Source organism: Priapulus caudatus, unplaced genomic scaffold, assembly GCF_000485595.1.
Source record: "Priapulus caudatus unplaced genomic scaffold, Priapulus_caudatus-5.0.1 Scaffold13, whole genome shotgun sequence".
Taxonomy (NCBI): domain Eukaryota; kingdom Metazoa; phylum Priapulida; class Priapulimorpha; order Priapulimorphida; family Priapulidae; genus Priapulus; species Priapulus caudatus.
In genome coordinates, this window is record NW_014577074.1 from 172,643 (window position 1) to 185,741 (window position 13,099).

At 44.1% G+C, this 13,099-nt stretch overlaps 1 protein-coding gene across 3 annotated transcripts in view; it reads left to right on the forward strand.

Moving 5' to 3' along the window:
- The window catches only part of LOC106808869 (oxidative stress-induced growth inhibitor 2-like), a 45,116-nt gene that overhangs the window by 17,069 nt on the left and 14,948 nt on the right, over nucleotides 1-13,099 (forward strand). For 2 of the 3 annotated variants that reach the window (XM_014811761.1, XM_014811770.1), the window contains exon 2: nucleotides 7,293-7,431. In XM_014811761.1, the coding sequence (XP_014667247.1) occupies nucleotides 7,362-7,431 (70 nt within the window). In that variant the 5' untranslated portion in view covers nucleotides 7,293-7,361. Of the gene's footprint in view, nucleotides 1-2,970; nucleotides 3,016-7,292; nucleotides 7,432-13,099 lie in introns of those variants that run through there. The other variant, XM_014811780.1, reaches the window with a different exon arrangement.

The window sequence follows — 13,099 nt, forward strand, 5'->3', positions numbered from 1 at the left end:
TAACTTTAGCAAAGCATGAACTCTATCCAATAGCATATATCAATGATATATATGTTTTTTGTGTGGCAACATATTGTTTGATGTTATAGAATTCATCGTGAACTTTCTAAATAAATATAATTCTGCCACAGGAAATCAATATTCTGACGTATCTACGCTCTTGTGTATTACGACAGGCATTTACAATAATTTTATACGATTGAGTTTTGCCCACTATCATGTCTGTGATTGTACCTGTCATTTACTGGTTCTAAACTTAATTTAGTTGTTTTGGTTATACGTAAAGAAGTGATATGGATCATGTTTTGGTTACAGCAATGGATTAACAGTAAAATATCTTATTGACAGCCTGGGTTCAAATCACCGTCACTGGACCGTGGGGTGAAGTCACTGTTGTTGTGCCCGCAGGCAGGCCGATGACTTTAGTTTAATGTGTTTCAGTCGATACCAGTTTTACGAATAGGTTAAGAGCACGATAGTTCAGTTACAGGCGACTAAGGCACTACTACTTCTGTGTTTACTTGTGTATCTAGTTGAGGTTATTTACTCTCACAACCCCAGATCACAGTTCGTAAAGCACCGGCAGAGGTATAAAAAAAGTTGTAGGGGGTTAGGCTTATTGTACGATTTGTGCAAGTGTCATATATGTCAGTCCTGCACGACTGTCAGAGACAGGCATATTATTGTCAGAGTTACAGTGACATAGAACGATTAAATATTCAGTTGGTGGGGGGAGAGGGAAAATGCGATTTAATTTCTGTCCAGACTAGGCTGTATCTAGACCGCACGTGACACATGCATGTGACGTTTGTATGTGTGCCTGGTGATAATCCGTGCCGATATAGTGTCGTGGGTGGACACTATATCTGAAGCCGAATCGATAACGTTCTTATTGATGTAGCTGCGTGCTGCAAATTCTGTTTGCTGTACTGGCATGACTCAGCTTTTTTTCTTCATGGGGTTTTTCTAACCATTATATGCTCTAGTACCGATATTTATGTTTGGTCTGACCACACGAGCAGTCTTACCGCATGGTTTCGCTGAATGTGCTGAATGCACTGAAATGTGCATAATTATGGGTATCAACGGATCTTATTAATTTTATTTTCGAAAAAGAAAACATGACGTAATGGATGTCGCAATCACGACGTAAGATAGGTCGTTATAGATGGACACTCCCTGGATGCGTCATCCCGCCACGCCTGCATGGAAACCCCAGAATGCTCCAGTTATCGAGATATGAAGTCGCAGTCTAAGCGAGGACATTGCCTCCTACAAATATGCGATGCTAAACATAACAATAATAATGTTAATATAATGTTAGATATAACGAACGCAGCGCAGTAAAACGTGCGCATCGAAGCCCGTGTGGGCAAATTTTCTTTTGTCGCGCCTCGTCTCAGCGTGGTCAGGCGTGAACGTGGGAGGACAAGGAGCTTCTTAACACCGTTGAGGTCGCAGGGCGAGCTCGCAATAGATATACTGTCGAACAACGAGCCGCCCCAACCTAGGCGTGCAGGTGAATTTATGGATTACTGCTGGCGCTGCACCGAATATAATAACCGAGCGTGACTGGCAGATTTTTGAATTATAGGTGTAACTGGAGTGGCGGACAGAGATAGCCACGGCTCCGTGCAGGCCCGGCTCGCGACTGTCGGCGCTTACCCGAAGATATTTGTCGTATTTGGCGAAAGAGTGTATCTTGGGCGGGGAAGGTTGGGTTATGATTGTCCGCGTTGCTGTTTTGGCAGTGTGTAGAGGAGACTATTTGGACGGTAAGTTTTCGGGAGCGTGCAATAAGCGTGCTGTCTGTTGTGTATTCATGGTTGTGTGTGTGCGTGCGTGTGTGCGTGCGTGCGTGCGCGCATGCCATTTCTGACTACGTGCGTGTGCTCATGATGCGTAATTTGCATGGCATCTAGATGTTGCATGATTACATTTATTTTTATCTGCATACTTTCATTTGTCTATATGCATTATTACGTGTGTGTGCGTGTGTGTGTGTGTGTGTGTGTGTGTGTGTGTGTGTGTGGTGTGTGTGTGTGTGTGTGTGTGTGTGTGTGCGTGCGTGTGGCTCGTGCGTGCGTGCGTGCAGTGCTGCCTAACCAACCGCATATATGTACGTGCCGGAAGGCTTCTGCCGATAATTTGCAACTGCATCTTATTTGGGCTATTATTCGAGGACGTAAGTGTTTTACATGACATTCTTCAGTGCATCACGCCTCACAGGTAATCATGTACACTGAGGTATGGATTTTACTGGCAGGTAAAGGAACGAATGTACACGTTAATAAATATTGGAGCGTGCTGTGCCGGATACTGCGCTAAATGTGCATGAGATAAAACTTAGTAAATATAGATGATAATGTATGTATAATATAGATTTAGTGTGGAACATGGGCATGTATGGACACTCCCTGGATGCGTCGATCATCCCGCCACGCCTGCATGGAAACCCCAGAATGCTCCAGTTATCGAGATATGAAGTCACAGTCCAAGCGAGGACATTGCCTCCTGCAAATATGCGATGCTAAACATATACAATAATAATTAATATAATGTTAGATATATACGAACCGCAGCGCAGAAAACGTGCCGATCGAAGTCCCGTGTGGCAATTTTTTTTGTCGCGCCATCGCTCAGCGTGGTCCGCGTGACGTGGGCAGGTAGCAAGAGCTCTTACCCGGTGAGGTCCCACTGGCGAGCTCGACAATAGCTATACCTGTCAGACAACGAGCCGCCCCAAACCAGCGTGCAGGTTGTATTTATGGATTACTGGCTGGCGCGCATGCACGCATATATACACGCAGCGTGACTGGCAGATTTTTTGAGATTATAGGTGTTAACTGAGTGGCGGACAGAAGCCCGGCTCCTGGCAGGCCGGCCTGCGCGACCGCCGCGCTACCGAAAATTTGGCGTATTGCGAAGAGGTATTATCTTGGCGAGGGAAGGTTGGGTTACTGATTGCTCCGCGTGCTGTTTTGCAGTGGGTGTTAATGAGAGATGATTTGGACGGTAAGTTTTCGGAGCGTGCAATAAGCGTGCTGTCTGTTGTTGTGTTATTCATGGTTATGTGTGTGCGTGCGTGCGTGCGCGCATCCATTTTCGACTACATGCGTATGCTCATGATGCGTAATTTGAATGCATCTTAGTTCTAGATGTGCGTGATTACATTTATTTTTATCTGCATTACATTCATTTGCTATATAATATGCATTATCACGTGTGTGTGCGTGTGGTGTGTGTGTGTGTGTGTGTGTGCGTGGCGTGTGTGTGTGTGGTGTTGTGCGTGCGTGCGTGCCGTGCGTGCGTGCGTGCGTGTGTGTGGTTGTGGCGCTCGCGTGGCGTGTGTGTGTGTGAATATTGGTGCGTGCGTGCGTGCGTGCGTGTGCTCGTGCGTCGTGCTAACAACGCATAATATGTACGTGCTGGGAGGCTTCACGATAACTGCATCTTATTTGGGTCATTATTAGAGCGTAAGTGTTTTACATGACATTCTTCAGTGCATCACGCCTCACAGGTAATCATGTACACTGCATGAGGTATGGATTTTACTGGCAGGTAAAGGAACGAATGTACAGTAACAAATATTGTAGGTGCTGTGCCGGATACCGCGCTAATGCATGGAGATAAAAATTAGTAAATATAGATGATAATGTATGTATAATATAGATTTAGTGTGGAACATGGGCATGTATGAGTTCCGTATATCTAGTATGTGTATGTGTTTAGTCTGTAGCATGGCTGAGTGACATATGTTAACATAGCAGCAGTTTTTATAGTTAACAAAAACATCGGCTAATTGACTGTCTGATAAATTATATAATAATAGTATATTGACGATATGAGGCAATAAAAATGAATTGTTTATGTTGATTAATAGCCAGGAAATACTTAGAAAAGACTCACGCGTGTACTCCTATGTATTAGCAGGCTATGGAAAGCTAACTTGAAAAGTTTGTAAAAAAAAAAGGTCGTGCATATGGAGTAAGGAAGAGTAGTCTAATGAAGCACGTAATCTATGGTATCAAGAGTACATAATAGAGTTATTATGTCTCCATTAGAGATATATATCTCTATTATGTTCTCTTGATGGTATGCATACAGGCTTAAAATCTGTGTGCCAATCACGCTTTGAGGTAGAATATTGTTTTATTATAGCTATGTGTCCCTATAAGCCAGAGAATAACGCAGAGGTAGAAACATTACTTTTCACTGATCTGCCTATATAATCAGCTAGATTGAAATCATGCTAAACCCTCCAATGATGAGAGCTCGTATAAAAAGCCCTCCTGCGTAAGGATATAAATTATAATCATGTAGGGAACACCTGAGGTTTGGCCAAAAATAATGTGGAATACTGCAGAATAACGTAGAGATATTATCAGGAGTAAGATAATCTATATTATCTTACTCCTGATATTATTAATAGAATTTATTTAATAGCAATGTTACTATATCTTTATTATCATATATATATGTTCCTGATATTATACTTGCAAATCTTATACTATCGAAATCGATTGAAACAGAAAATGAATCGGGTTATATCCACAGTAAATATGGTGGTAAAGCAATTTACTAGCATGATAGTATTGCTTTATAGTGCCGTATGCAGGTTACTCGTACATAGTTACCATCCTAGTTTTGGTAAGCTAACAGCGGCATGGCCTGGCAGTTGACAAGGAACAGATTGTCACAATAGAGAAAAGAGATAGAAAAGAAGTTTTCCTTGATCTATGAGTACAAAATACTGAGCTGTGTTCAAAAAATGCCAGAAATAGCTGCCACTCCCAGATGGTTGCTAGGTATGTTATCCATAATATTATAGAATCTGTTAATAAATGAGCGTTGCTGCTGCTGCTGCTGCTGCTGTTGTTGTTGTTGTTGTTGTTGCTGATACTGCTGTTGTTATTGTTGCTGCTGCTGCTACTGTTGTTATTATTGTTGTTGTTGCTGTTTTTGTGGGTGTTGTTGTTATGCTGGTCCACCAGATAATGCTCTGTTAGGATTCTATTTCATGACTTAGAGTTCAATTCAATATCTCCTAGTCTAGGCACTGGCTGCTGCAACCTACCTATGTAGTATTTGCATAATATACTGTCTGTATGTTTTGGTTTGCATTTGATGCCTTGGGATCGTACCGTCTACATTTCATATCCACCTTTACCTAAGCTCATAGGGTCTATGTCCCCCAGGGTACTACCGGAACGTATCCTGGTAAGTTGGTAACTATTTGATATGGTTAGGGTTAGGGTTAGGGAGTAGGCGTAGGCGACTCCCTAGACTCGTTAATGGAGTTGGCGAGGTACGGTCCGGCCGGGCATATTAGATAGTACCAGGGTACGTTCCTGTATACCGGACCGTACCCAGGGTACGTTCCGGCTGTACCCTGGGGGACATAGACCCTCTCAGCTCTACCTAATATAGCGCTAATTATCATCGCAGACGAGTGCATTATTTCTGGTGGTTTGCATGGAAACGTTTGGCTGCGAGTAACACTGCCACAGGTAATATAACAAGCGGTGGTATTTAATGTCGGCAGGGAACCCTGCTCGAGCGAGCGATCAGTCGAGCTCACGTGATTTCGCTGTGCAGCGTTCCGCAGTGTTCAACAATGGCGGCGACGTCGTCCTCGAACCCTAACGAGCAGGTTCCCGGTGCGGGCGGCAGGCGAATTAGCTAAACTGGTTCGATGAAGAGGACTTTTTTGCATGCCATGGTTCACTCGTTGGTGTTTCCCACTCAAGTTTTTGCCGGCTCAGGCGTATTTTTTTCTCGAACAGCCTTCACGAGAACCCGGTGCATTGTGCGGGAAGGGGCGTGTTACGCGGGTGGGGTGGGATAGGTGTAATCTCTGAGGATCGCATCTGGCACTGCTGTGCTATGGATGAGGAGAATGATGGAATCTCTACTTGGATTGGCAAGCTGCCAGTTACGTATGTGGGCATAAAGGTGCAATAGAGTATCTTGATCTTATGAATGTAGCACATCTGCAAAATGGTAAAGAGGAAGTCTTCTAGCAGTAAATTTATTGGCCGTTTTATTGCTTGTCCTTGATTCGAGGGAAGGACGCGGATAAGGCACAGCATCATGCCTGAGTAAGGCAATTTTAATGGCATAGACCGACAATAAAGTCACATAGACTGGCACGGTAATCGTGAGTCATTGTTTGCATCGATCAGCCTTGTTGGTGCAGCTGTATGTACCTTTGAAGTCAGATTAGGTGTTCAGTTTAGTCCACTCATAGTGACTCATCATTTATTTAAGTTCAAACATCAAACATTTACCCGCCAAAACGTTAGCATCATACATAATAAAGGTATCAGGAGAAATGACGCTGCAAAAATTGGTAAGCTTGTGTTTTAAAATGGTACTTGGCATACTCACACACATGAATCCCACTAATTAATGAAGCACAGTTGAAATCATACTATGACGTGCACTTGTATCAGAGCTAGCAGAGACCTGATAAACAGCATTGCGATGACGTAGTGCAGGAAAATGAGTTTTTTAATTAGTGGAAGTGCCACGTGTATTGGCTTATACGTTTACGAATCTCCCGCATCACACTTCTACTTTACCCATAAGTCACACGCAGAGAGTTCCAGCATGGCCAATGATAGAACCTACTGACAGCACACCTTCAAAGTTGATAATAAGAAAAATATTATATATGAAGTTCATTTAGTGGTTGTGCGCATGCTATTTGCACTGTATCTTTAAGATGTTCACATCCATTCTTCGTCAGGAAGTAATCTTTGAACGCTTTGAAAAAAAAAAATATTATGGACGATATTTAGTCACGGTCCCAGATTTTCTCTAGACTTGATAGGCATTGTTAGTGACTATAAACTGGTTTTCTGTTGATGCCCGGACACGCAGAGTAAATTTTATAAGGCCATAATTATAGTTCATCTAGACTGCAGAATCGTAAGAGCCTGTTCTGGTTTTATTTAATGCCTAACACGGTCCCTCCACGAATTAGTCTCACCAGGAATACCGGTATCAACATATCACGCATACGGTGTAATACTTCGTATGTCGATAGGTTTCTGGTCTAACTCGGTAGGTACCGTTTTAGACGCCAGAACACCGGGGGTCCAGTTTAAAGTGCCATGTGATGTAGCTACCTAATTGGAACATGCCGATCAAATTTCCCAATGTTGCGATCGATTGCAGCGTGGAAGGCGGATGGGCCGTCGTGGCCAGCCGGGGCTGTTTGCTGCGCGGCGTGCGCCCTTTATTTCTGTTGGTATTCTCAACATGTGCGGTGCGTTTGTTACTTACAGGTACCATCTGGAGCTCGCACTGAGCCGTGCGACGCAGGAAGAAGCTAAGGCCGAGCGAAACCAGCGAGCATGAAGGCCGACAAAAGGATCGAGAATGACCTTGGCTGCAAGCCGCAGACTACGGGTGTCGTCATAGTCGGTGAGTGCGCGGTCGGCAGACGTTTCCGTCGCCTCTTCCTTCGCTCTCTGTCTCTCCTCTTCTTCTTTTCCCGCGTATTCTCGTACGTTTCCTTCGTGCAGGCGTACCCGGGGAGCGTTTTTGTACTCGTATACTCAGTACTACATACTGTTTCTGGTGGGTTTGGTGCGTAAACTAAAGCGGATAGTCGAATCCGTTGTTGTTACTCGGTATCGGTGCGGCCGGCAGGAGTTGGCAGCTAGTCGTAAGGGATGATATGCGCCAGTGTCTGGTCCTTCCGGAAGCCCTCGACTGTATGTTGTGTGATGGCATCATCTCCTTTGGTGTAACGAGTCCGACGTAATCTAAACAACCGTCGAAGCATCTCCCAGCATCTTAAAGTGTCTTGAGGCATCTCTACGTGTCTTAAAGCATCGTTACGTATCTTGAAGTGTCTCGAAGTGTTGCGCGGGTATTAAAATAATAGTACGGTATCAGAAAGGGCATTAAGCTGCAAAACAAATGATTTAGGTTTCAGTGAAAAGTGAAAAAGTATTTACTATCAACATACAATCAGCAAAATAGTGGCTGCTATCAACAATATATTCTAACCATTACACTTGTTGCAACTTTTCTGGGGTTATTGGATAACACTCAGCAATTTGATATAGTTATAAAAAAGAATAACATCATATATACCAGGACCGTAATACCTACTGAATACGATGCCAGAGTTTGAGCAAGGAATGATGAAGAGCTCTAATAACAACAGTTGGATAATTTTGAGTTTGTGCCTGAAAAGCAAAGAAAGATGTTTTTGCACGTGTGTATGTATGGTGGACCAGCATGATGCAGCTTGGTACTTGCAGCACTAATCGACAATCAGCTGCAAACCTAAACAGCAAAAAAGAAAGCGATGTAAGAGGATTGGCCTATTTAAGCATCGTGCACGCACGTGTTTTTACGTGGTTTCCAAAATGACGAGAAATATCTTGTTTATGTATGACCCATTTCCGCTGGATTGCGTCATCCAACCGCCACGCTTGCATGGAAAACCCCGAGAATGCTCGCAGTTAATCTGAGATATGAAGTCGGCAGTCTAACGAGGACCATTGCGCTCGCTGCAAAATATGCGATGCTAAACATATACAATAATAATTGTAATATAGATGTTAGATAATACGAACGTCAGCGTTTTTCAGAAAACGTGCCGGATCGCAAGTCCGTGTGGCAAATTTTTGTCGGCGCCACTCGCTCAGCCGTGGTCGGCGTGACGTGGGCAGGTAGCAAGAGCTCTTACCTCGGTGAGGATCTCACTGGCGAGCTCGAGAATAGCTATACCATGTCAGACAACGAGCCGCCGCAAACAGCGTGCAGGTTGTATTTATGGATTACTGGCTGGCGCGCATGCACGGCATATATACGCAGCGTGACCTGGGCGATGTTTTTGAGATTATAGGTGTAACTGAGTGGGTCGACAGAAAGCCCGGCTCGCCTGGGCAGGGCCGGCCTGCGCGACGCGCGCTAACGAAAATTTGGACGTATTGCCGAAGAGGTAAATATCTTGGCGAGGGGAAGCGTTTGGGTTTACTGATTGCTCCGCGTTTCTGTTTGGCGTGGGCTGTAAGAGAGATGATTTGGACGGTAAGTTTTCGGGAGCGTGCAATAAGCGGCTGTCTGTTGTGTTGTAATTCATGGTTGTGTGTGTGCGATTGCGTGGCGTGCGCGCATCCATTTCTGACTACGTGCGTGTGCTCATGATGCGTAATTTGCACTGCATCTTAGTTTCTTAGATGGTGGTGATTACATTTATTTGTTATCTGCATACATTCATTTCTATATAATATATGCATTATCACGTGTGTGTGCGTGTGTGTGTGTGTGTGTGTGTGTGTGCGTGGCGTGTGTGTGTGTGGTGTTGTGCGTGCGTGCGTGCGTGCGTGCGTGCGTGCGGTGTGTGTGTGTTGCTGGCGCCGTGCGTGTGTGTGTGTGAATATTGTGTGCGTGCGTGCGTGCGTGCGTGTGCTCGTGCGTCGTGCTAACAACGCATATATGTACGTGCTGGAGGCTTCACGATAACTGCATCTTTATTTGGGTCATTATTAGAGACGTAGGTGTTTTACATGACCATTCTGCAGTGCATCGAGCGCCTCACAGGTAATCATGTACACCTGAGGTATGGATTTTACTGGCAGGTAAAGGAACGAAATGTACAGTAACTAAATATTGGAGGTGCTGTGCCGGATACCGCGCTAAATGCATGAGATAAAAATTAGTAATATAGATGATAATGTATGTATAATAGATTTAGTGTGGAACATGGCATGTGTGTGAGTTCCGTATATCTAGTATGTGTATGTGTTTAGTCTGTAGCATGGCTGGAGTGACATATGTTAACATAGCAGCAGTTTTTTATAGTTAACAAAACATCGGCTAATTGACTGTCTGATAAATTATATAATAATAGTATATTGACGATATGAGCAATAAAAATGAATTGTTTATGTTGATTAATAGCCAGGAAATACTTAGAAAAGACTCAGCCGCTGTACTCCCTATGTATTAGGCAGGCTATGGAAAGCTAACTTGAAAAGTTTGTAAAAAAAAAAGGTCGTGCATATGGAGTAAGGAAGAGTAGTCTAATGAAGCACGTAATCTATGGTATCAAGAGTACATAATTAGAGTTATTATGTCTCCATTAGAGATATATATCTCTATTATGTTCTCTTGATGGTATGCATACAGGCTTAAAATCTGTGTGCGCAATCACGCTTTGAGTAGAAATATTGTTTATTATAGTCTATGTGTCCCTATAGCCAGAGAATAACGCAGAGGTAGAAAACATTACTTTTCACTGATCTGCCCTATATAATCAGCTAGATTGAAATCATGCTAAAACCCTCCAATGATGAGACTGCTATAAAAAGCCCTCCTGCGTAAGGATATAAATTATAATCATGTAGGGAACACCTGAGGTTTGGGCCAAAAATAATGTGGAATACTGCAGAATAACGTAGAGATATTATTAATAGAATTTATTTAATAGCAATGTTACTATATCTTGATTATCATATATATATGTTTTCTGATACTTATACTTGCAAATCTTATACTATCGAAATCGATTGAAAAAAAGAAAATGATCGGCATATATCCACGTCATATGGTGTAAAGCATTTACTAGCATGATGATTATTGCTTTATAGTGCCGTATGCAGGTTAACCGTACATAGTTACCATCCTAGTTTTGGTAAGCCTAACAGCCGCATGGCGTGGCAGTTGACAAGGAACAGATTGTCACAATAGAGAAAAGAGATAGAAAAGAAGTTTTCCTTGATCTATGAGTACAAAATACTGGAGCTGTGTTCAAAAAATGCCAGAAATAGCTGCCACTCCCAGATGGTTGCTAGGTATGTTATCCATAATATTATAGAATCTGTTAATAAATGAGGCGTGTGCCTGCTGCTGCTGCTGCTGGCCGTTGTGTTGTTGTTGTTGTTGTTGTTGTTGTTGTTGTTGTTTGTTTTGTTTGTTGCTGATACTGCTGTTGTTATTGTTGCTGCTGCTGCTACCTGTTGTTATTGATTGTTGTTGTTGCTGTTTTTGTGGTTTTGTTGTTATGCTTGTCCACCAGATAATGCTCCTGTTATGGATTCTATTTCATGACTTAAGAGTTCAATTCCAATATCTCCTAGTCATAGGCACTGGCTGCTGCAACCTACCTATGTAGTATTTGCATAATATACTGTCTGGTATGTTTTGGTTTGGCATTTGATGCCTTGGATTCGTACCGTCTACATTTCATATCCCACCTTTACCTAAGCTCATAGGGTCTAGTGTCCCCAGGTACTACCGGAACGTATCCTGGTAAGTTGTAACTATTTGATATGGTTAGGGTTAGGGTTAGGGAGTAGGCGTAGGCGACTCCCTAGACCTCGTTAATGGAGTCCCGGCGAGTACGGTCCGGCTGCGCCGGGCATATTAGATAGTCCAGGGTACGTTCCTGTATACCGGACCGTACCCAGGGTACGTTCCGGCTGTACCCTGGGGGACATAGACCTCTCAGCTCTACCTAATATAGCGCTAATTATCATCGCAGACGAGTGCATTATTTCTGGTGGTTTGCATGGAAACGTTTGCTGCGAGTAACACTGCCACAGGTAATATAACAAGCGTGGTATGTTAATGTCGGCAGCGGAACCCTGCTCGAGCGAGCGATCAGTCGAGCTCACGTGATTTCGCTGTGCAGCGTTCCGCAGTGTTCAACAATGGCGGCGAGGTCGTCCTCGAACCCTAACGAGCAGGTTCCGGTGCGGGCGCAGGCGAATTAAGCTAAACTGGTTCGATGAAGAGGACTTTTTTGGCATGCCATGGTTCACTCGTTGTGTTTCCCACTCAAGTTTTTGCCGGCTCAGGCGTATTTTTTTCTCGAAGCAGCCTCACGAGAACCCGGTGCATTTGTGCGGGAAGGGGCGTGTTACGCGGGTGGGGTGGGATAGGTGTAATCTCTGAGGACGCATCTGGCACTGCTGTGCTATGGATGAGGAGAATGATGGAATCTCTAACTTGGATTGGGCAAGCTCCAAGTTACGAAGCGAGGACATTGCCTCCTGCAAATATGCGATGCTAAACATAACAATAATAATGTTAATATAATGTTAGATATAACGAACGCAGCGCAGAAAACGTGAAGATCGAAGTCCGTGTGGCAATTTTTTTTTGTCATGCCTCGCTCAGCGTGGTCAGGCGTGACGTGGGCAGGTAGCAAGAGCTCACCCGTGAGGTCCACTGGCGAGCTCGGCAATAGCTATACCTGTCAGACAACGAGCCGCCCCCAAACCAGGCGTGCAGGTTGTATTTATGGATTACTGGCTGGCGCGCATGCACGCATATATACACGCAGCGTGACTGGGCAGATTTTTTGAGATTATAGGTGTAACTGAGCGGCGGACAGAAGCCCGGCTCCTGGCAGGCCGGCCTGCGCGAGCGGCGCGCTACCGGAAATTTGTCGTATTTGCGAAAGAGGTATTATCTTGGCGAGGCAAGGTTGGGTGCATATTGATTGCTCCGCGTGCTGTTTTGCAGTGGGTGTTAGAGGAGATATTTGGACGGTAAGTTTTCGGGAGCGTGCAATAAGCGTGCTGTCTGTTGTTATGTATTCATGGTTGTGTGTGTGTGTGTGTGTGTGTGCGTGCGTGCGTGCGCGCATCCATTTCTGACTACGTGCGTGTGCTCATGATGCGTAATTTGCATGCATCTAGATGTGCATGATTACATTTATTTTTATCTGCATACTTTCATTTGTCTATATATGCATTATTACGTGTGTGTGCGTGTGTGTGTGTGTATGTGCGTGCGTGCGTGTGAATGTGTGTGCGTGCGTGCGTGCGTGCTAACCAACGCATATATGTACGTGCCGGAAGGCTTCTGCCGATAATTTGCAACTGCATCTTATTTGGGTCATTATTCGAGGACGTAGGTGTTTCACGTGACATTCTGCAGTGCATCACGCCTCACAGGTAATCATGCACACTGAGGTATGGATTTTACTGGCAGGTAAAGGAACGAATGTACAGTAATAAATATTGTAGCGTGCTGTGCGGGATACTGCGCTAATGCATGAGATAAAATTAGTAAATATAGATGATAATGTATGTATAATATAGATTTAGTGTGGAACATGGGCATG